Raw genomic sequence first — 25,835 nt, forward strand, 5'->3', positions numbered from 1 at the left:
TTATATTGGTACATCTGTGGGTATAATAGGGATTCGCGGTAATAATATATTTTCACCTCAGAATTTGCCATTTAAAATGATGGCATCAATAATATTTTTCATTAATTTTTTAATGACTAATCGCGTGCCGTTGCACAATCGTGGTGGATTCAAATTATGAAGCAAAATAACCGGAGATCCAAACTTCAGTTATAAATTATGCGGTGACATTCCTGGTAAATCCAATGAGTTTAAAAACTCTGTTGGATAATTTACAGCTTCAGTAGCATCGCAAACTGTATCAATAGATTTGTATGACACCAAGTCTCCTGATAACAAATGTTGTATCTTGAGATTCAATTCGTTGACGTCCACATTTTTTGCTGCTAAAATTGCTCTTTCTGCCAGCCACTCATGATTTGTGTATTGTCTGTGTACATTGGAAAATATCTGGTCAATGAAAGCATCTTACGAATCAATGATTGTGCAGAAATCGGTCGTTAATTTTATGCATCTTGTTTCGTCCGTAGTAACTTTCCCATTACCGATATTTAACAATTGTTTTGAGAATCTTCCACACGCAGCTTTTTTTGATTAAATTGCAAGTATCGTAATCGTTCGCTCTCTATCTTTACATACATGTCAACCATGAAATGTTGACAAAGCTCGACATCGTAGAATAACGTCGTCCTAATCACGTCCAATCACCAACCGATATGCATAATAATCCTTTGAACTAACATTCTTGTTTGTTTTGACGCCTGTTGCGGGATCTTGTTGTTTAATACTTATGCAATACTCGTAATTTAATATCAAAAATAAAATTAATAGTTTTTAAATAGTTTTTTTAAGTTTCATTTAATAATTCATTTTCAATTGCGCAGTTATCGACCTGGTCGAAATATTATATTAAATATAATATTAAATATTATATTACATATTATATCACTATATAACTGTTACGTTCCATCTGTGAATATAGCTCAATTATATGGTTTTATTACACGGCGATACATGAATATAAAATTGAGAAAATTCTGCAGAAATTCTTACGGTTCTAACGAACAACTATTAATAAAATATTTTTTACCTTACTTCCTCAAGTACAAAATTATGACCTTTTTGAATTCCACTCTTGATTTATGTTTTTATACTTTTTTAATGATACTATTATTTTTCGTCCTATCGACTACGGCTTAAAACTTAGATACAACCTTAACCCAGGTACCTAAATTGAATACGTGTTTTATAAAACTTTCATAGCTCCTGGTTTGGTTATGAAATTGACTAAATGCTTTCGGTTTAAAATATCGCTAAAAATACGAGTATTATTCCGTCCACTTGTATGCCTCATTTTTGAATATGAAGTTAAAGTTTAAGATATTTATACAACTGATGACTCTAAACAGTTTAAGTATGTTCAAAGTCGATTCTTATGCTTTAAAAACTTCACATTCCAAATTTCTTGTGAGCCTCTAAATATACGTAGTTATCTTGGTTTGGCGTCTATAATTGAGCTGAAATGTACCGTTGTTTTTAATATTTTTTGCTAGGTTATTTAATAATAACATTGATTCATTTTTACTGATCTTTCTACTTTTTTTCAAAGTTTTCCTCTATTCTTATTTTTTTTACCACTCTTTTTTATGCTTCACGGGTTAATGTATATATATATTTTATTTATTTATTTATATTTACGTCAAACGGCAATTTATAAAGTAACATCACGTGGAACATACATAAGATCAAATGCATTAATAACAGCAAAAAATTAACAGTACACAATATAAATGATAACAAGAAAAACTATTGTAAAATACTAGCTGAATTACCCGTCGTTGCCAGGTTTAAGTATATAAATGTATGTAACCTGCCAAGATTAAATTTTGTTAAATCTATTGAAATTTAAATTAATTAAGATTTTTGAAATAATATTTTATACATATTAATTTAGTTTTTAAGATAATGATTATTATCATAACCTATTCGATACTTTATAGCTTTTGGCGGCAGAAGCTTTGTTCACGATAAATCTTAGCACTAAAGGTTCAAAATAAATGTTTTACTAATAGTTTTTCAATATGTTATCTACAAAATTTCTTTGTTGACAATGTTCTTCACTGATCTATTAGTAGGCGACAAAATCACCAAGCTACTGGGTGAGCTTATGCGTGAGCAAGCTACGTAGAACTGCCCATGTGAAAAACAGTTTTCTCGCAAATCTATTCCTGCAAATTTAAAAGTTTGGCCTTGAGACTTGTTTATAGTCATTGCAAAACAGACTTTCAGGGGAAACTGTAATCGTTTAAATTCGAACGGATGATGATTCGGAATTAAAGGGATTCGTGATACAAACACAGTTTCCCCTTTTGCACATCCTGTTAAAATTGTGGCTTCTACTATATGCGATGTAAAGCTTTGACTTTAAGCCTGGTCCCACTGCACAGTTTAAGCGGTTTCAAATTTCGCAACAACATAATAGGTGTGCTCACACGCAGAAGAAGCCTATGATATGGCATGCCCGGTGGTTTCAACGAATTTAAAAATTCAACCGGATAATTAGTTGCATCGTCCATGTTGACCACCGTATCTATAGAAGTATATACTTTTTCTTCCCCTTCAAAAGACATCAGCAGTGTATCATTGATAGCCGCCGCTTGGTCATTTTTTGGGGTGAGTATAACACGTTCACATAACCATTCCATAGGCTTATCATGAATATGAGCAATATCTGGATAAATTTTTGATATTAAATCCTGAACCGTAGTTACAACTGTACACAAATTTTCTGGGATAGTTATCATTTCATCAAACGATGGATAATCACCATTGCCAATTTCAAGTAAAAGATCTGAAAATCCACCAGCAAACTTTTCCTCTCCCAAGTGTACCCTCATATTTTTTGACAGTTTGAGTATATTAATCTTAGGCCATAAAGTAGATCTTTTAAAACATGACTTGACTTCATCAGTTCTGGTCCCTTTTGGTACTACTGGTAGAGTCTGCCTAAAGTCTCCAGCCAGTAAAGCCGTTACACCACCCATTAACCTTTTATTTTCCCTTATATCCTTTAGAGATCGACCTGTTATCGACCTGGTCAAAAAATATTAAACCGATTTCAACCCTTTAAATTCAAAATTTCGAAAAATCCTTTCTTAGCGCACGTCTACATCATAATAGCTATCTGTATGCCAAATTTCAGCCACATCCGTCCAATGGTTTGAGCTGTGCGTTGATAGCAGTCAATCAGCTTACTGTTTTATATATACAGATTTATAACCATGCAGAAAGTAAATAGTATGATCACTAAAAAGTTACTTAAAAATTGCAGTGGCACAACCAGGGGGGTGGTTTTGATGAGATATCAGCTGATTTTTTGTTATTTAAGAATTTAATGTGTTTTTTTTTATATTTATTATATCAAACTACTTACATTACACTTACTTAAATTTTTTTTTTAAATATTGTAACTAATATTTTTCTCTATCGCTATGACGATCCTTACCAACACAAGGCCAGCAATCCATATTTGTTGATAGATCGTTGCATCTAATCCATCTTTTTTTTTAATTATCGATGAATAATGTGCTTCAGTCATAGATGGAACATGATGGCAAATTACTGGTTTAAGTATATATATATATACCGCCATTGATATTAATTGTTGAAATTGATAATAAATTGATTACAATATTTTGATTTTGTACCGACATAGACTTTAACTGTTGAAATTGGTAATCAATTAATTACAAGATTTTGATTTTGCTATTAAAATTGTTCCAAATTTGAATTTGAAAGAACAAATACTGGTGGACATCAATTATTTTTGTGCATGATTTGCTACTCACAATATATATTTTATTAATATATTACAAGTACTACAATTTACATATTTTATTATATATAGCATTTATTGTCACTGTTTTTGTATATTTGGAACTGTGAGTTTAATGATATAATTATCAGTTTACTTAATATAATCACAGACTAAGATATACCTATACATCTTAGTCCATGGTGCAATCGTACAGACTTAATTAATTAATATAATTATTATGTTATTTAATTTAAACATGTATAGTATAGAAGTCTGTGTGTAATCGTAGTGTAATCGCCACCGCAGTAAAAACGTGAGTAGAGGGAAAATTGTAAAATATGATAATTGAAAGTAAAACAAACAATTTCACAACGACGATGGCCAATAGTATATTATATATAATGCTCGTTCGCTTGGAAAGGAAAATCTAGATTGGTGGGCAAACGCGACGCAGTGGTGCGTTCTCATCGTAATGGTAATACTCGTCGTCGAATATAAGAAATCGGCCGTACAAGTAACTAAAAGAATTTGATTGTAACTTTTAAAATATTTAACCAATCGATTTGAAAGTTGACTTATTCACATCTGCATAATATAAGTGATCGATCAATTCTATATACAACCTATAATTTTTAGCCGTTAACTTTGTACGAACAGGCAAAGAATTGATAATATTTAACACAATTTTCAATGGTAAAAATATACTTCGTGTTCATATACTTGGTTGTGGTAACTACGATTTTTTTTATACTTAGCTTCGTGTCACTACCGTCGCACTTGATGTAGTGACTGAATACATTTAAATATAATTCAAATGTAAAAACTCGTTCTTGTAAATAAACTATTTATATTTATTAATAAATAAAATATTTAATATTATATGGTTTAAATGGAATAATAACTAATGAGTATGGAACACAAAATATATTTATAATATGAAATATATGGGGTTTGTAGTCTTTAGCAATAAAAATACAGTTTTTCGGAAAAATTACATTATTTAAGATCCGTCTATAATAATAGTCGATAATAGTCATATACAAAAAAAAAAGTCGATCAGTCATGGTTAGTGACTATAAATTAGTTTAGTGTGTAAATTAGTTTAAAAAAATTTAATTCTTGATTTATTTCAAATTAATATCTAACTATTACCTAGATATTTTCTGTAATAAAAATATACGTATAAGTATGACTGTTGAAGGAATTTATCGAATGCTTAAAGTAGACCATAACAAAAATATAAATTCAATTTCAATACAAGTGGAATAACCACCAAATAGCTCCAGTTGTTTTCTATCAATAACTTTAAGGGTCCAATTGCGAAAACTATTACTTGTTTTTTTGAATAGGTATCTAAAGTAATTCGCATTGTGTATGAGGATAAAAAAAAAATAACAATAATAATAAATAACCATATAGATATGGTAGTCGAAATATAACAATCAAACTATGATATGGCACTTAACAAATTTTGATATAAAAAAATTCATAATAATAGATAATAATGGCACTTGGATCATAAATCTTCTTTGATTTCTTGTTGTTCGGTAATTAGACTATCTGTCACTACAGTCACAGAGTCTTCAGTATCACTAACGTAACCGTCTTCTGATGTGTACCGAATGGGGTAGACGAGTAGAGGAGACGCAGACAACGCTATTAAATTCCGTTCGTCGAATTGTTCTAACCATTCAGTCCTACAAAAAATAAAAAAATAAAAAAAGGTTATAAATATTTCAGTGTGACAGTTTAATACTCTTTCTCGCAAACGAGATCAGACATAGGTTATGCTCGAATTAAAATAAATCGTGTTCACACTGTGATGGGATTGTAAAATATTTGCGACAGCTACAAGCATCATGACACCTTGCTGCAGTAACCGTATATTGTTCCGATTATATAATATATTCTACTTAATATAGGTTTCCTTATTTTCAAAACGCCACATAAATTTCAACATCGTAAATAAATAAGTAATATTATACAATTTTAGTTAATATCAGATGCATTATTACATAAATACTAAATACTTCAAAATGTAGATACAGCAAGAAAAACAAGAGGAGGTATGTGAGATGCAAAGGCTTTTGAATGATATAGATGCGAATCGTTCTTATAAATTTTAAATAAATGTACCATTGGTTACGAAAAAAAATTCCAAGTCTAAACGAGAACAGGAGGAACAATCTCATACCATAATATAATTTATACACTATATTAGTATAATTACTTTATAATTACATCACGAATTTGGTCAAACAAAATTTATAAAAAAAAAAGTCTCAAATAAATATAACTTTTTTAAACATTGATAATTTAATTGATATTATAATAGTTGCTAAAAAAACAGTATCCGGATAATGTTGTCTTTTCTTATAATTTTTCGTCAGTTTTATAAATTATTTTCAAAACTGTTGAAAACTTCAATAAATTAAATCCCAAACGACTGTTTAGTTTAACTGTTTAGACGTTAAGTAGTTAGTTTGATATCGGAAAAAAATACAAATTGGAAATAATTCTTTTAATCAAATCATGTGAACATACAGAAAAATCAAAACACACATCATGATGTAATACATTACTTGCTCCACTCAGAATCTAAAATATTAAAAGATTACTAAAATAAAAAATGTTATGTATAACAAAATATACAATTATAATCTCTTTTTTAGTCATAATCAGTTATTTAGAATTACTTATTATTTTATTATGCTAATATTATACAAAAATGTAAAAATTTTTTGTATAAAATTGTAAGGTTAGTTTAATATAATAGTATTACGTTTTATTTTAGTTAGTTGTATCTAAAAATCAACCAAAAGTTTAAAAGTAAAGGCTTTAAGTTTCAAATCATGAATTACATTGAAAAGAAAAAGCTAATCAGTTTTGTAAACATAGATGGTAAACTTATTTATTTTTTTAAATGCAAATTAATATATTTTCTCAAAACTTTCATAATCGCGAATAATTCATGCGATTATATACATTTTGTAGTCGTTAAAAATGCTATGGCCGCTTTATTATATTTTTGTGTTAACTTTAAAACAACATAGTTTATACGGTAATTTAACTTTTAATCGAGTCAGTTGTGATTGTCTTGTGTGTTAATCATATATTTTATGACATTTCTTAAATTAATTATAATTTTTCAAAAACATTTTGTACAATACATATTGTTTTTATAAAATATGATATGATTAAAATACTTAACAAACACATTATAGTGGTTCGTGATTGTTTTCGATTTTAATGTTTTTTATCATGCACTTATATTATACATAAATTAATGGATAATTATACACACGTTATAGTTACTTAATATAGATTATCAAAAATAGACTCATGTGTAAAATAGTTGAAATACAAATCATACAATTTCAATACTATTATCCTTCAAATTGTTTTTATATATTGTAATAAAGTATAAAAAAAAATGTAGTTAATATCAAAACATTAAATTTCATTTGATTTTTTTTAAAAAATTTCATAACTATATGACTTATATATAATATTACATAATACTTATAATACATAGGGACTGGTCACAATCCATTTATATTCTAAAATTATTTTCGCAGTTCAAGATAATATATAATACTTTAGATACCTTACGTTTATATATAACCTAAAAACGTGGAATTGTATGTTACACGTAAACGTTTATTTGTTTATTCGTACACAAAATAAATAACTTAAAATAATCAAATTAAATAAAATTAAAAAAAACAACTTCAATTCAAATTTCGCTAAACATGTTTTAGAAAATAACCATAATATAAGTTATGATATCAATACAGACTTAATAATAATAAATACCACAAATAACAATTATATTAATTCGGTTTTAAAAGAGTTATACATTATAGAATAGAGAAAAATATTTTAATATTTTATATCAATGCATTTTAAATAAAAATAAATAATAACTAAAGTATTTATATTTATTAACATATTTATGGTACGTCCATAAAACGACCAAATTTTCTCAGTGTATTCCTTCCTATATTATTTCATATTCAGTCGCAATTTTATTGACTTTGTATTGTCCTGATGAAATTTTAATTCGAAAACGAGCGTACATTACAGATATAATAATACTACAGGCTATGCATTTATTTCTATAGATACACTATTTATTTATATATTCGTTTACGAGTATTAACCAGGGTTGAAACGTATAATACGGTATAGTATAAAACACATAGTTTTATACGTTTTATACTGTATAAAAATAAAATCTAGTTCGTCGTTAGACACCGTATAGTCAACACGTACCTTATCTCGTCTCACGAGTCCCGTCTTTAATAGCTTGCGATAGCAGTACAACAGAGAACCTACACTCGCCGTATCTCAGGTAATATGCTCGTTAATTATACTATTAACTAATACACAATAAACTCTCCGGGCGCAAGGCCCAACCACCAAAATGCAAACTTCAAAACCAGCGGCTTTGAAAAGCCCTTCAATCCGCAAAACAGTACAAACTAACATAGTTCAAAACCAAAAATTAAAACCCCACCAACCAATACAACAAAAATCATCGCTAAACCCATTTCACCCAAAATAACATCAGACCTCAAGCTTCAACAACAATCTACCTCTACAAAGACACCCATTGATAATTACCCACAAACCCCAACTAACACGAACAATAGTAAACAATCATTTGCTTCTACTGTTGCAAATAGCTTAATACCGAAAAAAGAACAAGCTATAGTAATTGATATAAATGTAAGCTTGCCACACAAAGATTACATAATCGCTATCGGCAAACTAGTTCAACCTTCCAATATTCTATTTGCGTCCCGCATATCAAAATAACGTATATGTATATTCCTATCGAGCAAGGCACTAGTTGATAATCTAATTGAAAAGCACCCATACATTTTAATACAAGAACAACAATTCAAATTACGTAAACTATACAACCCAAACAAAAGAATTATCTTGTCCAACGTATACCCTAACATACCTCCGGACGTTATCGCAAACGAACTCGTCAAACTAAATATATCTCTATGCAGCCCGATAACTTTTCTAAAGGCTGGCATGAAAGTCGAAGATTTCACACATATTTTAAGCTTCCGTCGCCAAACGTTCATTAAACACGAAGATCTTACTAAAATTCCTACATCAATTCTTATCAATTACGAAGACACTAACTATAGGATTTTTCTATCCGACGACTCCCTAAACTGCTACATATGCCAGTCCCAAGGACATATAGCATCCCAATGCACGAATCAAAATGTTTTAAACAGTAAAATTGCAAAGGAAAATAATGATATACCCAATCCAAACTCGGCTTCAAGACTAGATGAAATTCTAAATATAGACAATACACCTACAGAAGTACACCCCTCATCAGTACCCTCAAGACCTCTACTAGAGCCTCTAAAGATCCTTCCTGAATCCCCTCCTCAAAACAATCCACCAGCTACTACCTCAACCCTTACCCTATTAGACCTCCAAGATCTAGAATCAAATCCAAACACAGACACAATAGAAATGGATCTTGAACAACCAAGCGGCATCAAAAGGTCACTGCCAGATTCGTTTTATACCCAATCTGCTCCCTCGTCTCCGATGGATATATCTCAAGAAACAAACGAAATGTGTGCTCCTTCAAACTTTGAAACCCCCCAAAGTAAAACAATAGAAAAAAAAAGAATAAGAAAACTAAATCCGCTTCCTTAAAAATTTTTTTAGAAAATATCGATACTTATTTAGAACCTATACAACATTTTTTTAACGATCAATATAGTTTTAAAATTGACTACGATACCTTTAAACATATTTTAGAAAATAACCAAGGTCCCTTCGATCCCCTATCAATCTATAAGGAATACAATATTTAAAAAGAAGAATTATTAGATATAATTTCGAAAATCAAACCAAGTCTGCGAGACAACAGTATCAAAAACAGAATTACCCGCTTCACAAGAATTCTAAATGCTGAACTCTATGATTCTAACGAATCAGAAGCATGATCATACAAATAAAACCAAATCATACAATCACACAACCATACAACCGCCTTTTAAAAAAAAAAAATGACAACAAATAACAATATCATATACTTCAATCATTCCTCTCCCTACAACAACCAAGCACATTTAGAAACAATAGTCCAATGGAACATAAATAGTTATTTTAAGAAACTACCAGACGTCCACAGAATAGTTGTAGACTTCCAACCATTAGCCCTTTGCTTACAAGAAACCAACCTAAATCACAATAAAAAAAATCCCACCCTCAAAAACTACAAAGGATACTTCAAGAACCGCACAAACCAGGCCAGAGCCAGTGGAGGGGTATGCATCTTTGCCTCAACATCATCAGAACATGAAATTATCCCCCTTAATACTCCATTAGAAACAATTGCTATAAAAATAACTTCAAACAGCAATCAAAAAATCAGCTAGTGCAACATATACGCCCCGGATAGCACAGACCTCAATCTCTCAGACCTCGAAAACCTCATTAAACAACTACCACGTCCCTACATGTTACTCGGCGATTTCAATAGCAGAAATACTTTATGGGGATCCAACTTCACGGACAGGCGAGGAAAAACTATCGAAAAACTTTTAGAAGACGACTCAATAGTGCTCCTCAACGATGGAAATTACACAAGACATAATGTAACCCACAACAATTTCTCTGCTATCGACCTATCAATCACATCGTCATCCTTAGGTGGAACTATAGATTGGTCTTTTCAAACGGCTTACAACAGCAATGATCACTGGCCTATAACATTACGACTTCTTAAATCACAACCATCAGAAAAATCGACTCCCAAATGGCTCCTACGAAACCCCGACTGGCCCTCCTTCGCGAACAAAGTCGACAACCTATTAACAACCAAACAATTCGAAACCCTTCTCCAACCAAATCTATCATTAGACATAGACAATATAGTCGAAACTTTCTCAAGTATTATCACTGAAGCCGCTGAATACACAATAGGTAAAAGCAAACCATACTAAAAAAAAAAAAAAAAAAAGTCCCCTGGTGGAATGAAAATTGTGAAACTGCTATTAAAAACTACAAAAAAGCACTTAACCGCTTCAAGAAAACCAAACTCCAATCAGATCATATAGAACTCAAAAAACGCAGAGCAATCTCACGACAAACAATTAACATTAGCAAAACCGAATCATGGAAGAGTTTCACAGCCAGCATTAACTATAAAACAACCTCTAGTCTCATGTGGTCCAAGATCAACAGCATGAAAGGCAATAACCGGATCCAAACTAAGACAATAAATTCCAATAACAAAACTATTACTGATAAAAAAGAAATCTCAGACGCCTTTGGAACTTTCTTCCAACGGAACAACAGCAATGAAAACTATAATAAAGACTTTGTTACCCTAAAAAAAAACGGTCGAAATTAACTCCCCGATCAATTTTGAAGCAGATTACCCGGATAACACAATCAACTCTCCTCTCACGATCATTGAACTATATACCTCACTGAAAAAAAAAACTAGTAAAAGTACTGGCCCAGACGGAATACCTTTTTCATTCCTCCAAAACCTGTCGCAATCCTCACTAAACATTCTACACAAAATATTCAACAACATCTGGATCAACTGCACCTTTCCAAAACAATGGAGAACATCACATATAATCCCAATCCCTAAACCTGGCAAATGTCCTTTCGAAATCAATAACTATAGACCAATATCCCTCCTAAATACAATGAGTAAAACGCTCGAAAGCATGATTAACTCCAGGCTTACATGGCATCTAAAAACCCTTAACCTCCTTTCACCACATCAATTCGGCTTCCGCAAAAACCGATCTACCTCAGATCCTCTGACAATCATCCACACCAACATATGCAAGACGCTCGAAAAAAAAAATCACTTATTAATGGTATCCCTAGACATCGCTAAAGCTTATGACACGGTATGGGTACATAGGGTACTTTCTACTCTCCACAAATGGAATTTCAAAAGAAAAATACTCAATTTTATAAATAACTTCCTAGCTGATAGAACCTTCGAGGTCAAATTCAGACATACTCTATCATCGACATTCGGAACAGAAAATGGATTGCCACAAGGATCCTCATTAAGTGTAACCCTTTTTTTAATAGCTATTAACGATATTAGCAAATACATAAAATCACCTGTGAAAACTATATTATATGCCGATGACTGCAGCCTATATCTCTCAGGATCAAACATCAAAACTACCTGCTCACTCATGCAAAAATCAATCGACAGCATCAGCCGATGGTCTACAGAAACAGGATTCATTTGGATTCATTTTCTCCCCCTCAAAGTGTCAATCCATTTTATATAAAAATGCAAGGAAATGCTCTCCCTGACACAAAAAGCCTCCGCCTTCTAGGATTAACATTCGATCACAAACTCAACTGGAAAGAACACATTAAAAAATTGAAAGCAACGTCATCCAAAAAACTAAATATAATCAAATCCGTGAGCCACTTTAAATGGGGTGCCGACCGCAAAACACTCTTAATTCTATACAACTCTTTGATACAATCGACATTAGACCACGGATCAATCATTTACAGCCTCGCCAACTAAAATACCCTGAAAACACTCAACACTGTACAAAACGCTGGCATCAGGATGGCCATCGGAGCTTTCAAATCAAGTCCAATTGAGAGTATGATGTGCGAAGCCAACTGCCTACCATTGAATATCAGACAAAAGTACCTAATTACAAAGTTCGCAGCCAAAAAGATGTCTACTCCCCAAACTGGCTTAATAAGGACAATCTCAGAACCCTATCATGAACACCTCCTTAAACCACTTTATATAAAGCTTCACGACATCCTTGAAGAGATATCCTTCAACATCAGCAACATAAAACCAAAAGAAACGTTCCCAACAATCCCTCCATGAAACATGAATCACATAGAAGCCAACATAGAACTCATCAATTTCAACAAAAATAACACACCGCATAGTCTGATCATCAATACTTTCAACGAAATAATAAACACCAAATTCAAAAATTACTACCACTTCTATACAGACGCCTCCAAAACAACAAATGAAACCGGTTTCGCCATTACCCATAGGAATGAAAATAGTCTTCATAAATTAGACCCTCTCTCCAACATATACACAGCAGAAACCTTCGCCATACTCGAAGCTACATTAACCGCACTCTCATCAAACCACGATAAAATTCTCATCTTAAGTGACTCTATGAGCGCGGTCACCTCAATAGCCAACGTACATACAAAATGCAACCTCGCCCAAAGCATTCAAAACATAATCCTCTCAACTGACAAATCCATCAAACTCATGTGGGTTCCATCTCACATCGGTATCCCAGGTAATGAACTCGCTGACGAACTGGCAATGAAAGCGGCCAGCTCCCCGGACACCAAAATATACCCAATTGTAACATACGACGATGTAATCCACGCCCTCAAAACGAAATTTTATACCCTCTGGCAAAATCAATGGGAAAAACAAACCAACCAAAACAATAAACTCAGACAAATAAAACCATTAACTAAAAAATGGCCGAACCCTCCAGTCAAGCTTACACGACATGAAGAGACCATAATCGCCAGAGTTCGTATCGGACATACTAAAATCACTCACTCCTACCTTATGCTTAGAGAGCTCAAACCCAGGTGCAAAACATGCAACTGCAAACTCACCGTTAGCCATATAATCCTAGAATGCCCCATTTACCATAACGCTAGAACAAAAGCAAACATAAACACCTCCTCACTCAAAGATGCACTCGGACCAGGACAAGAAAAAACCATAGTAAATTTTATCAAGATGGCCGACCTCACAACGAACATATAAGACAATGGATCAAAGACAGCACATTATAACTATTAAATTTCCATTATATTTATAAATTAAACATGTAAACCATTGTAGGCTAATAAACCTTTGTATTTGAAGCCTTTAAAAAAAAAAAAAAAAAAAAAATAAAATAAAATAAAATCCTTTATAAACAAAAAAGCATTTATAATTTAAACACAATAAAATAAGAAAATATAAATTATTAATAAACAATTGTGGTGCTATTAATCTATTGTTAATAATTATCATTATTTTATCACAGATTTATTTATAGTAAATTCATTGTACTTGGAATATTTGCAACACTTTTAATATTTTATATTAATAGATTATAAACGAAAAACTAAAGTAGATATATTAGATAAAAAAGTAGTAAAATATATTTTTACAATGTATAAAATTTAAAAACCTTACTTAATATCTAAAAAAGGAATTATGTTTAATTTTTAAGAGTAAATTTCAAAAACAAACCGAATTATACGTTTTAGTCATTTTATACGTTTTATACGTGGGATAATATACATGTAACGTATAAAACGTTTTATACACGTATTATTTAAAAAAATTATTTTCTGACGTATTAAAAAGCAAAATTTGTATATATTATATACAAATATATATCATTAAAATTAAGTATATAATTTTATAAGTGAAGTGTTGACTGTATTAAATTAAAACTGCAATGTACGTTATAAATAATACGTAATAAATTATGTTAATACGTATTATATCTTTATCGGAAAAGACAATATTCAAATTCGTATTTTCATACGATTTATTCGATGACTTGAATTTAACTTTACTGTTTATAGGTTAAAACGTAATGACCGATTCGTCAAAATCGATTTCTACTCGTATAGCAACATTCAATTAATTAAATAATATTGTTTTAATATTCAGTCAGAGCCCACTCGGATTCTCAAAACTAATTATTTCAGGATAAAATTATTCGTTAACATAGGTAAGATTTGATTTGATTTGAAATACAAGTTTTCAATACAAACTAAGATCGCAGTAACTTAGCAAAAATAATACAGTAGGTATACGTAGATATTTAAAGTATGTAAGATTTATAATACATGTAAATTGTAAACCGCCTATAGCTACACACACGTCACGTGACTTACTTAGGATGTTGGTTGAACATTATTGGTAAAAATTCGTCCACTGGCAACAATTTCTTCAACGGATCGGCGTTTAACAATTTTTTTGCACCACTTCCACTCAGCAAATACCCAAGCGTCCAATACGAATATCCTGGCCATACCAAAAGTTTCGAGTTTTCCAGACGAATTTCGTTGTTATCGTTTAACGACTTTCGGCCGATATAGCTGTTTATACACAAAACAATAAATAAACAAAAAAAACAATAGAGTTGCTCCGAGCTTAGCGAAATAAATAGTACGGTACGTACACTAAATCCCAAGAAAATGGAAGACGTCTCAATTCATTCAACACCATTTGTAACTTAAAACGGAAATACGGTTCAAATCTTGCATCGTCTTCCAGGACTAAAACTTCTCCTAACCCTTCAGATGTTGTCTGATACGAAAAAAAAAAAATATATATATTTGTATAAATGTTGACATATAAACTTTCTTCGTACAATTTAGTCGTTTTAATTCTAAAAGTTTTTGCTGTAACGTTTGTTTTGAAATATTTTTTACCTCATTAGTTATAGAAGAAAAACTATTGTCGAATGTAATATTTGATGCCATAACGATATTGACTAAAAGTTTTTAAACCGTTCGACGAAAAATAAAAATTATTTTCGGAATCTAAAACTGAATAACAAAATGTAATAATACAATTACAATATATTTACATTTTGCATTTTTATGTAAATGAATGATATTAAATACGCTTTGTTATCAAATGGATGAATAGCTATTGCTTACTTTTCGTATACTTCAAATTAAAAAACCTAATAAATTTATTCATTGTGAACAATTTCTGAATGAAAACAATTTCAACGGTCAAATCAAAATATATCATTTTCAGTAAAAAAATAAAAAATAAACATACATGACATAGCATAATATATTACTGCTGCAAAATGGAAAAAAGTCAAAAACCAATTAATATTATGTTTTCCCATGTATTTAGATAAATTAAAACTGAAAACGAAAATATAAAAATTTAAAATAGTGAAATCATAGACCAGTTATAATAAACACAGTCATTTAAACAATTAAAATATTATACAGAACAACTAAATTCCCGCGGATACATCTAAAACCGTTTAGAGTTAAGTTTTCTTAGCTTTGGACAAAATCGCGTACCATAAGACATTTACTTCTTTCGTAAAGATTTTGTTTTATACAAATCAAATAATTCCGCATGCTGTTACGTAGATATCATGTACAATAGGGGATATATATATAGAGGGGACTGAGAGGGCCTTAATCCCCCCCACCGAAATTCCAGAAAAGCATTTTGAATCTGATTTTACCCTGTACAATGTAAATTGTAAAAGCTGAAATTATTATTGTAATATGAGTTATTATTTTCAAATTGTTCGTATGATGTAGTGTATAATTTGTAGTGTAATATTTATATAACCGACAATTTTAGTCGTAACAATTACATTTAAATTTAATATAAATTGCTTCATTATTATTATATTTAGTTTTTAATATTATGAAGGTTTTTCATTTAATTTTATTTCATTAATTTTTTAAAAAAAAGAGTCATAATATATAATACAAATTTAAATTGTTTACTTAAATTGTGAAATTTTATTTAGAGGAAATAACTCCCCCCCCTCGCAAAAAAAAATCTAAATACACTCCTGATGTACAATAACAATCAATATATCTTATAACGTAATTTTACAAACCTTCGTTTCGCCAATCACACATACAGCAGTTCAGTATTATAATCGAATAATATACACTAGGGATGGAAAAAATGAATCAATTCACTAATTCAACAGAATTGAAATTCAATCATTAATTCAAAGAACCACGAAGGAGGATTGAATTTATGAATTTATAAATTTTGTTCACTTATCATGTTTGTGGTAGTAAAATGAATTACCTATTAATAGTATCTTTTTTTTTATTTTTAATTTATTTTAAATTATTATTTAATCTTTTTTTTTAATTTCTACAAATATAATATTGAAATAATACATATCTAATAATTAGAGCATTTTTAATGTGTACTGAGTAATGCTACATTTCATCAGACTGTTGGGAGCTTCACCCTTAATGATTTATGCATATTATGTATACAAATAGTTGTGCTTCACACAAATATCTATAACATAAAAATACAAAATATTTATTAATTTTAATTTACTTTCAACAAACTAGTATTTTCTTATAATTCAATACATCTAAACGCAGTTTTGAATTTATGACTTCATTAGCATTTTGTACTATCTAACTAATGAGAAACATTTAAAATAAGATATTATAACGGTATTCGAAGATTTTAAATAGGTACCTACATTAAAGTTTATTTTATTCAAAAAGTGGAAATATGTAGAGTTCTCTGTTAATACTAATATTTATTTATTTCCAATGAACAGTATTACAGAAATATTATGATATTACTGAACACAGTTACTTCCAAGACTTGTGTAAGTGAGAGTTATAAATTACTATTATAAGATAACAAAATTAAGTTCTACAACATATGTACATTACGGATTTTCAATAAAAAATCTATAGCTAAAAATGAAAAATATAATGATTGATAGTCATACTAAATTATTGATCTCAACGGTTATCACGGTTGTATTTGTGTAGATTCAAAGCTTTTACTCTATAATTCACAGTTTTATGAATTTTTTTATATAATATTTAATAATATATGCATTAATTATATTTTAAGGTTTATGTATAGGTACTCATGATAAAGATAGTAAAATTAATTTTTACTCTACAGTGTCAAAATACTACTTGATCGATAACGGGTAAGCGTAAGATGATATAGGTTTATAAACGAATTAATTGAATCATTTGTCAAAAATTCAAAACCTGGTACATAAGAAATTATTAGTGAACACTGATCATATGAAATTCGAAACCAATCAGTAGAAATCGTTTGAATGATATGAACGAATGGTTCTTACCTTTTGAATTTGAATCAGTTTGTTCACTGAAATGATTCGTTTATTTTTAACGACCGTTCATGAACGACCTATTCCTAATACACACTAATCACACAATATTCAATACTGTGTCATAAATTTGAATGGGTATACACGCCGCACGCAGATAATATGGAATTGTAAATCGTAAATTAGTCCATAAATTATAAAATTCGACGTAGCGGTATTGTCAATAGAGTTATGGAACGATGAGTACGATACGCCTAAGCACGATTGACCGATAAAGTATAACCAATAATTTATTATCATCTAGGGCACCACCAGAAAATATATTGACCACATTTCTATTAATTAACGATGTTAAGAAAACGACGAAAAAAAAAATCGCGCATTGAAGATAACGGCATTTTTGAGGAAAAGACGGGAAAAGGAACAGCGTTGTACAATAATGAACTTCGTAAACAATTTTCCTACGAGTAGTAAATACAATAGTGTTAGCTATGTATTTAGCTCTGCGGACATTATTTATTTGCTATTCCAATGAGTTAGATTATAAGGAAAATACATCAATAACATTAAGTCCTCGTAACGATTCCGTAAAATTAATAAAACCCAATGATCTGTCATAAAACATTATACGCAATAAATCACTATAATTATTAGTTAATATCAACCACACGATTTAAAATTAAAAAAAAAAACTATTGTTCTCCGAGCGGTTATTAAATCATAATATACGGGAGGCCAACATTGATTTTTAAGTACACGCATGAATACGCTATAAAATATAAGGCTAGATTTTAACGGTGTTGATTTTCATTAAATCTATCAACCTACCTCCTACTCGCACACACGGACACTGCATTAATTAGACGCAATTAGGATAGCATTTTAGAGACGTCGCAAACAAATACATTCCAAAAATTTTACCACTCTTTTATTTTATTTTATTATAATTTACGCTATTCGGCTTTTAAACAAGTAATCAATTAATACGATTAATATCGATCAAACATTAAATAGATATGAATTACAAAACAAAAATAAGGTAAAATTTAAAATGTGTATACAAGTAAGATTTAACAGTTGATCAAGTTACGAAAATATTAAGCATTGAGTTTATTGGTAATAGACATCATCCTAACTAGAGGAGAATTGTTTCCAAAGTTAGATAGATTCGTAGGTAGGTAAAACAATTCCTTAGACCTGGTGCATCGGGGTATTCGAATGTCGAGCTGTTCTAACAAGCGGGGTGAATCGATAGTTCCTTCAATCAGTCCATTAATAAAATTACAACAGAAAATATTACGGCGTTCGGTTAAAGATTTTAAATTTAACTTATTGCTAATAATGCTGTAGTCGTGGGGCGGGTGGGGAATGTTCAGGCGGTAACTAGCAAAATTCAGAAAACGATTCTGAACTCTGTCTAGACGCCGCATGTTACCTAAGGTGTAAAGAGACCAAACAACGGTACCATATTCTAATAAACTTCTAACTAACGAGCAATACAGCACAGATAAGCATTTGGATGAATCAAAATTTGATGAATCTCGCCTTATAAAACCTAGAGCACGAAGCGTTTTGCAAATAATAAGATCGATATGGGGTCGAAAATCCAGTGAGGGGACGTAGAGGAAGCTCAAATCTTTAATTTCAAGACTAATAAAAATGTTTGTGCGATAATAAGTCATTACATTAAATAACTAAACTAAAATATTCATATAACGATTGTGATCATGTATTTATTTTATGAAATAATTCATGAACATTATAGATTCTGGAATCAAACTCTAGTAGTATTTCAACAATAATATAGCTTTTGCGACTATGAAACGCTAATATCTAACTCACGGTCATTTGAAAACGAATAGAAAATTGTTTAACGTCAAAATAACTTTTTATTTGCAGAACACACGTCTACCTAACTTTTTCTCGTTCACACACAAAAACACCCATAAAACTTTTGACAAAATTTTATTCAACTGTTAATCACCTGATTACGAAAATATAATATTGTAAAATAATTATTATATAATTATTTGTTTAGTTTCGCCATACTAAACTTTACATATTAACTTTCGCCTAACCTAACTATATAACTGTAGTTTTTAAACTATAATTTTATTCAATGTTTTGATTTATCTTGATCAAACAATGGACTAATAACTATACTAGGCACAATATATAATTACAAATAAATAACGTAAACTTTCCCTATAGAGTTGATTGATAAAAAAAATGTTCTTATTTATTTATTTATTTTTTTTTTTTTTTCATTTATTTCGATAAACGAAATTAAAATAATAAGATTAAAATATAAATAAATATTTAAAAAATAAAATATGTAAATTAAATAATATATCTAAAACTAATTATAAAGTTTTATCCATTTCTTAACACTCGTATCTCAAACTATGACATATCGTGCATAAAAACATTTCTTATAAATCACACAAAACTTTTTTTTTTTAAAATTAAGATCTGAACTATTTTGAAACTATGAAACCAACAAAAAATGTATTTGTATGATATATGAATAAGCTATAATCGAATAATCAAATACTTATCAGAAGCCAAAAGACTAGTATAATTAAGAAACTTATAATTGGAGAATTATACAAACCGCATAAGACATAATCGAAAATACAATTAAAAAAATGTTTTCTTAAACCAATTAAATGCTATGAATTGAAATGTAGAATAATATAATATAATTAAAAACCAACAATTTACAATTTGTTTATATTATTTGTGTACAATTTTAAGAGTATATTATAAGAGTCATATTATATACATAAATACAATGTTTTTAATTTGTAAAAATAAAGAATACAAACGTTAAAAATACATCGATTAAACCATATAATACCAAAAAAAAAATTTTAAAAAGAGATCAATCATAAATAAACAAGATTCAATGATAGAAATAATCTAAAATTTAAAAATTAATCTTTATAATTTGTCTTTTCAGGGTAAATAAATTTTGAATTTTGGAAAAAATATTTGAACTGAAAAAAAGATGATACAGTTTGATAGCTATTGAAAATATACTACATTTTAATTTAACTAAAAAAATGAACTAATGATGATTAGTAAAAATTCCTTAAAAATGATAAGGTGACTGATATGGAAATTTTTTTTTCGTTAGATGTTTACTTTTGAGTACATTTAAAAATATTAAAACTTAAAACATAGCATTAATAAAACATTTTTAAAATTTTAAAGAACAACTTAAACGATACTTTAGTTTCCGAAGATGTTACAATAAAATAATATTACTGTGTAAGCTATATGTATTAATACGAGTACTACACAATCCTTATCTATCAACAAACAACTTTTTGTGATAATATATCCTAGATAAATAAACAAAAATTTTAAACTTCACTAATAAAAAACAGCAAGCAAATTCAAATAAAATTGCAATTTCTTCAATACTTTCATTTTTATTTCTATTAGTATAATTAATTTACAAATACATAACTAATCGTTCAAAAATATTTATTTTGCAGAAATAAAGAGAATACCATCGTTCTTTTTATCGGAGTGTGACCGATCAAACCAAAACGTACTATTTATTTTTAAATGTTTATTATAAACTCAGACGTATTGTCTGTTACAAGTATTATTACGCAGTGCAGATAATTTATTCCTAAATAATAATATCGTAATTTTGAGAACCATTTTACTTAAAACTTCATCAAGTGTTTTCGACATACATATTTTTTTTCGAAACCCACCCATTTCTTATGAAATCCGTAAAATTTCGTTCATTCTGTCCAGATCTGACATATCCTCACAACGGATCTCCGTGAAAATATGGTTATAGTAATCAAACAATTTCGGATTTCGTCTCCCACTACACCACTACATTACCCCTTGTATATTCTATACTGACAAGATTTATTCGATAACAAATAGCTCGAGGATATAAAAGCTTTTACGAAGTCTTGGATGATCTACAGCTTCAATATATATGTCGGTTAAATAAAATTTGTATGGAATATTGAATTGTTTGTGTAGCCGAGAGATGAACTATATACAATCTGCGAGCATTAGATCAATTCGTGACAAGAATGACCACTAATCCCAAAGACCTACTAGTCATAGCGTGTAGCATCAAAGCTGATTTAAAATAGCATTTTATTTTATAGGGAAAAATACTACATACAAGAATGGAATTATACAAGAAAAGAAAATATTTGTGCAACTTATTATGATATGTATACAATATTATGAAACACGGTTAAATTAAAATAAATCAGACATAACAGTGATATAAAAAACAAAAACTAATTTAATGTTGCGAATTATTAATTTTCTCATCGTTTATTAATACTTACTATATCAATTAGATCTCAATGAGAATAGATGACGGATGTTCAAAAAGCGTATTATATTTTTCGTTATGAATATTACAAGGCATATAAATGTGTTGAAGATAAACATTACAAACTATTAATTTATCCAGATGAACATTACAATATAAAATAGCATTACGAGTATAGCAACATAATATATAACAGTAAGAATTAAAAACCAATTAAAATCTGTTTTAAAAATTCTCTTAATGGCTATATAAATATATATTATATAAATACATAATTATATAAATATAACCATATCCATAGTTCATACAACATACTTTACCACAAGAGTTCGATTTAATTATTTAAAATGAGATATTACTATATACTATAGAAATTTATAATACAATATTAATTTTGTGTCTATTATTATAATTCCTTACAGTAATAATTCGTGCTAGCTAATTATCATATAAGTTTTTAATTATTATAACGAAACAAATAAGCATGATAGACATATTTAGAAATATATATAGTAATATTCAATTTAAGTCACGAAAATAGCGCAAAATCTATCCTTATATAAGCAAGAAAGGAAGTATTATTTCTATTTGTTTTAATATTTCGAAAAGTAAATAATAAATTCACGAAAATAAATAAAATTAAATAATGATACTAGTAGAATGGTATAACGATAGTCTTAAAAAATAAATAAATTTTAGATTTTTGTATGAATCAAAAAATACGTTAATCTTACGATTATGTTTTCGTTTCATTTTCTACGACTAAACTTATATGAAATAAAATTCATCAAAATACTCAAAAAATCGAAAATTAAATAAAAAAAAGAAATTTTTTTCGATATCCTTTGTATTTTTTCTAATCTGGAATAAATCTAAAAAAAAAAAGCTTTGAAACAATAATAAACTTGATCAAGAAAGTACATTTTTATTTAAATTTTAGTAGATAATATAAGTAACTTTATGTTTTATAGTTTTTAACAGTTTAATAGCAGACTAACCATAAACCATGCACCATATAAAAATAAAAATCTGAAGATTTCACTTGGTCGGATTTTTAACAGTTTAAGTTTGAATTATGGCATAACTTATAGCTTTCAAGAAAAATAGGGATTATTTATTATTTTACTACACAATTAAAAATAAATCATATAATAGATCATTAATATACTCCTTGGACTCAAATTTAAAAATAAAAACTGGTATTTTTCTTTTATGTGTATTTTTTGTACAAATAAATTATGATTTACTAAATACCCAATATTGTGTATTATAATATTTAAATACAAAAAAGCAAAATTCCTTTATGACGTTAACTACCTTTAACATAAAATATTTAATATCTATTTATACTCAGAATCATTAGCTAAATAATAAAGGATGCTGAAGCCACTTTCTACAGACAGCTAAAAGATATAACGAAGAATAGAGAAAATTGGAGAAAGCATTTGTTGTAATTACAATTTATAAAAACCAACCTTAGGATTAAAAAAAACTCAGAATCATGGTTAATTATCAATTTAATTTAATGTTTATAGATACATACATCTTACTGACCTACATAAAGTCTGGATTATGTTCTATTTCTTAAGTATCCTTTATCTGAAGTATCCCATATCAGAAATAAATAAATGATGCATACATTCGGATTAATATTTCGTCATTCTTCAATATTAACTAAATTTTAATTACAGATTTAACACAATCATCAAATGTTATGTAAATTCATAATTTTAAAATATAATAACAATGTATACAATACCTATTTCGGTATAATCCGCATACCTTCAGTTTTCCTTCAATCAAAATTGTTATTTATCTCAACTATGTCTATCAATTTTTTTTTCTCTTTACCACGACTGTCGCTCACATTGACCTTGTTTCTTTTATTTACTGATACAATTCTTTATTTGTCTCACTTTATGTTCAAGAAATTATTAATACCCTTTGGCAGCATCACGTTTTAAAAGCCTCTATCAAAAATTACGTATATTTAATTCTACTCGAGTATTACAACTTATGATAAATTAATGAAAAAAAAAATGAATATGAACATATTAAGAGTACATACCTATATTTTACTAAATACAATAATATCAGTTAAAACAATAACAATTTATGTCATCAATTTTAAAAATGTTAAGTTATTTATTTAGAAATGAAACTTTGAATGAGACAAAGGATTTATTGAACCTAACAAAACCTATGATGTTTATTTGTTATTTTATTAATATTGTTTTAATTGTTGGTATTTAATATTAAAACATTAGTTTGTTCCAATCATCAAATGTAAGGATGATTTTTGGTAGCAAATTTTGTCTAATTATAAATATTTGAGGATTATATTTAAGATACAGCTCTACGGATTTAATAATTAAGAAACACTAACGAAAAATTACAAAATTGGCAAAAGATATGAACAATTGGTTTCCAAAGAAAGTTTATTTGACGCCAAAAACAAAAAAAAACCGTTAAAAATCAGTTAAGTAACAGATGGTAAAATGTAATTATTACTTTGAATCGTTTTTTAGATAATTACATTATACATTTATTATATCTTTATTTCATCTTTTATTTTTTAAGTTTCATCAACCATTTTCCAGTTATCCTATAATAACCGTAAAAAAACCAATGTAACAACTGTTATATTTTATATTTTAAATTTTTTAACATTAAAAGATGAACAATCAATAAATAAGGATAGATTTTGTTAGATCTAAACTTGCAATTGATTTGTCAAAAAAACATGGATATTCTACATTGAAACAAATAGATAGTATAATCAATGGAGAGTTAATTTAAAATATGCACTGACGTGAAAAGTTTTTTCAATAAAAAGAGATAATTGTAGAAGTTTTCAATAAGAAAACGTGAAATCAATTTTTATTACCTCATGCTGATACTCATCATATAATAATAATTGAATATAAATAGTGTAATACTTTAAGCATAATTTCATAAAAAAAATGTTGTTCCGCATTTTGTTTTTAATAAACTTTTTTATATATTTTTTTTACTCAAAATCTTATAGTTTATCGATTTGTAAGAATATATATTTTTGCATATTTTTTGTTTATTTATAAGAGTCTACATATTTTATAGATTTTTATTGCGTATAAATCCGGGTCTGTTATGACCAACAAACCTTATCCTAACAAAATTGCACCCAACCACTTGTTCGTCTCGTCGATCACAACTTCAAAATGATTATATTTACCGATATAGGTCCCTTACTATTGCACTTGACATTTTTAAAATAAACTTCTTAGGATTTTTTTTACATCGATCATTACGGAAAATAATTATAACTTATAAATTGTGTTGGGTTATAATAAATTGATTCAAAATTTAACTTAATCAAATACAGACTTTTTCGTTAAATAAAAAACATGAATATAGACCTTTTTTTTATATTATGAATTAACGGTTTATTTTTTTTTTTTACAATATGAATATTAATAAAAACTATAAATTATTAATATTATTTTAATTATTTCTACGTTTAAACTTAAAACTTATAAGCTTAATTTTTGTTTCTCAGCAGCATTTTATAAAATAAATAGGCAATTATTTGTATACTTATATAGCTCAATATAATAATTTAATTGTATAAACTACATATTTTTAAGTAGAAAAATTACCTTAGCCCAAATTCTATAATGACTCATAAAACATCCAATCTCTCCTTTTGTAATTGGCCTATATTATAACAATAAAATTGAAATAATTTTTTTAAATAAAATAAAATAATAAAATTAATTTACCGTTTATAATAGGGGTCTTTATAGCCAGGCATGAGCCTAACGTCCATGAACTTCAAATCTGTTTCTGTCAA

The 25,835-nt window shown here is 28.5% G+C and overlaps 2 protein-coding genes across 3 annotated transcripts; both read right to left on the reverse strand.

Moving 5' to 3' along the window:
* Positions 1–2,378: 2,378 nt before the first annotated feature.
* On the reverse strand, positions 2,379–3,023 carry LOC112686044. The gene has a single exon (XM_025558148.1). The coding sequence runs from the start codon at positions 3,021–3,023 to the stop codon at positions 2,379–2,381; it is 645 nt and encodes a 214-aa protein (XP_025413933.1).
* Positions 3,024–5,202: 2,179 nt separating this feature from the next.
* On the reverse strand, positions 5,203–25,835 carry LOC112686025 (glycosyltransferase 25 family member-like). 2 transcript variants are annotated; one of them, XM_025558126.1, is made up of 5 exons: positions 25,765–25,835; positions 25,642–25,699; positions 15,028–15,155; positions 14,741–14,944; positions 5,203–5,493 (listed from the first exon to the last, which is right to left on the reverse strand). In XM_025558126.1, exons 1-5 carry the CDS (start codon positions 25,809–25,811, stop codon positions 5,313–5,315), a joined length of 618 nt encoding a protein of 205 aa, XP_025413911.1. In that variant the 5' UTR covers positions 25,812–25,835; the 3' UTR covers positions 5,203–5,312. The 2 variants fall into 2 exon arrangements, with proteins under 2 accessions (XP_025413911.1, XP_025413912.1); XM_025558127.1 differs by lacking the exons at positions 25,642–25,699; positions 25,765–25,835 and adding an exon at positions 15,281–15,382.

The sequence above is a fragment of the Sipha flava genome, unplaced genomic scaffold, assembly GCF_003268045.1.
Source record: "Sipha flava isolate LNK unplaced genomic scaffold, YSA_version1 2_pilon_pilon, whole genome shotgun sequence".
NCBI lineage: Eukaryota > Metazoa > Arthropoda > Insecta > Hemiptera > Aphididae > Sipha > Sipha flava.

Excerpts from the sequence above, each read along its gene's own strand:
- LOC112686044 (XM_025558148.1), bottom strand. The coding sequence starts at position 3,023 with ATGGGTGGTGTAACGGCTTTACTGGCTGGAGACTTTAGGCAGACTCTA.
- LOC112686025 (XM_025558126.1), bottom strand. The coding sequence starts at position 25,811 with ATGGACGTTAGGCTCATGCCTGGCTATAAAGACCCCTATTATAAACG. Across the intron at positions 15,156-25,641 it reads ATTATAGAATTTGGGCTAAG|ACAACATCTGAAGGGTTAGG; the intron begins GTAATTTTTCTA and ends TTTTCGTATCAG. Across the intron at positions 14,945-15,027 it reads CCATTTTCTTGGGATTTAGT|CTATATCGGCCGAAAGTCGT; the intron begins GTACGTACCGTA and ends GTGTATAAACAG.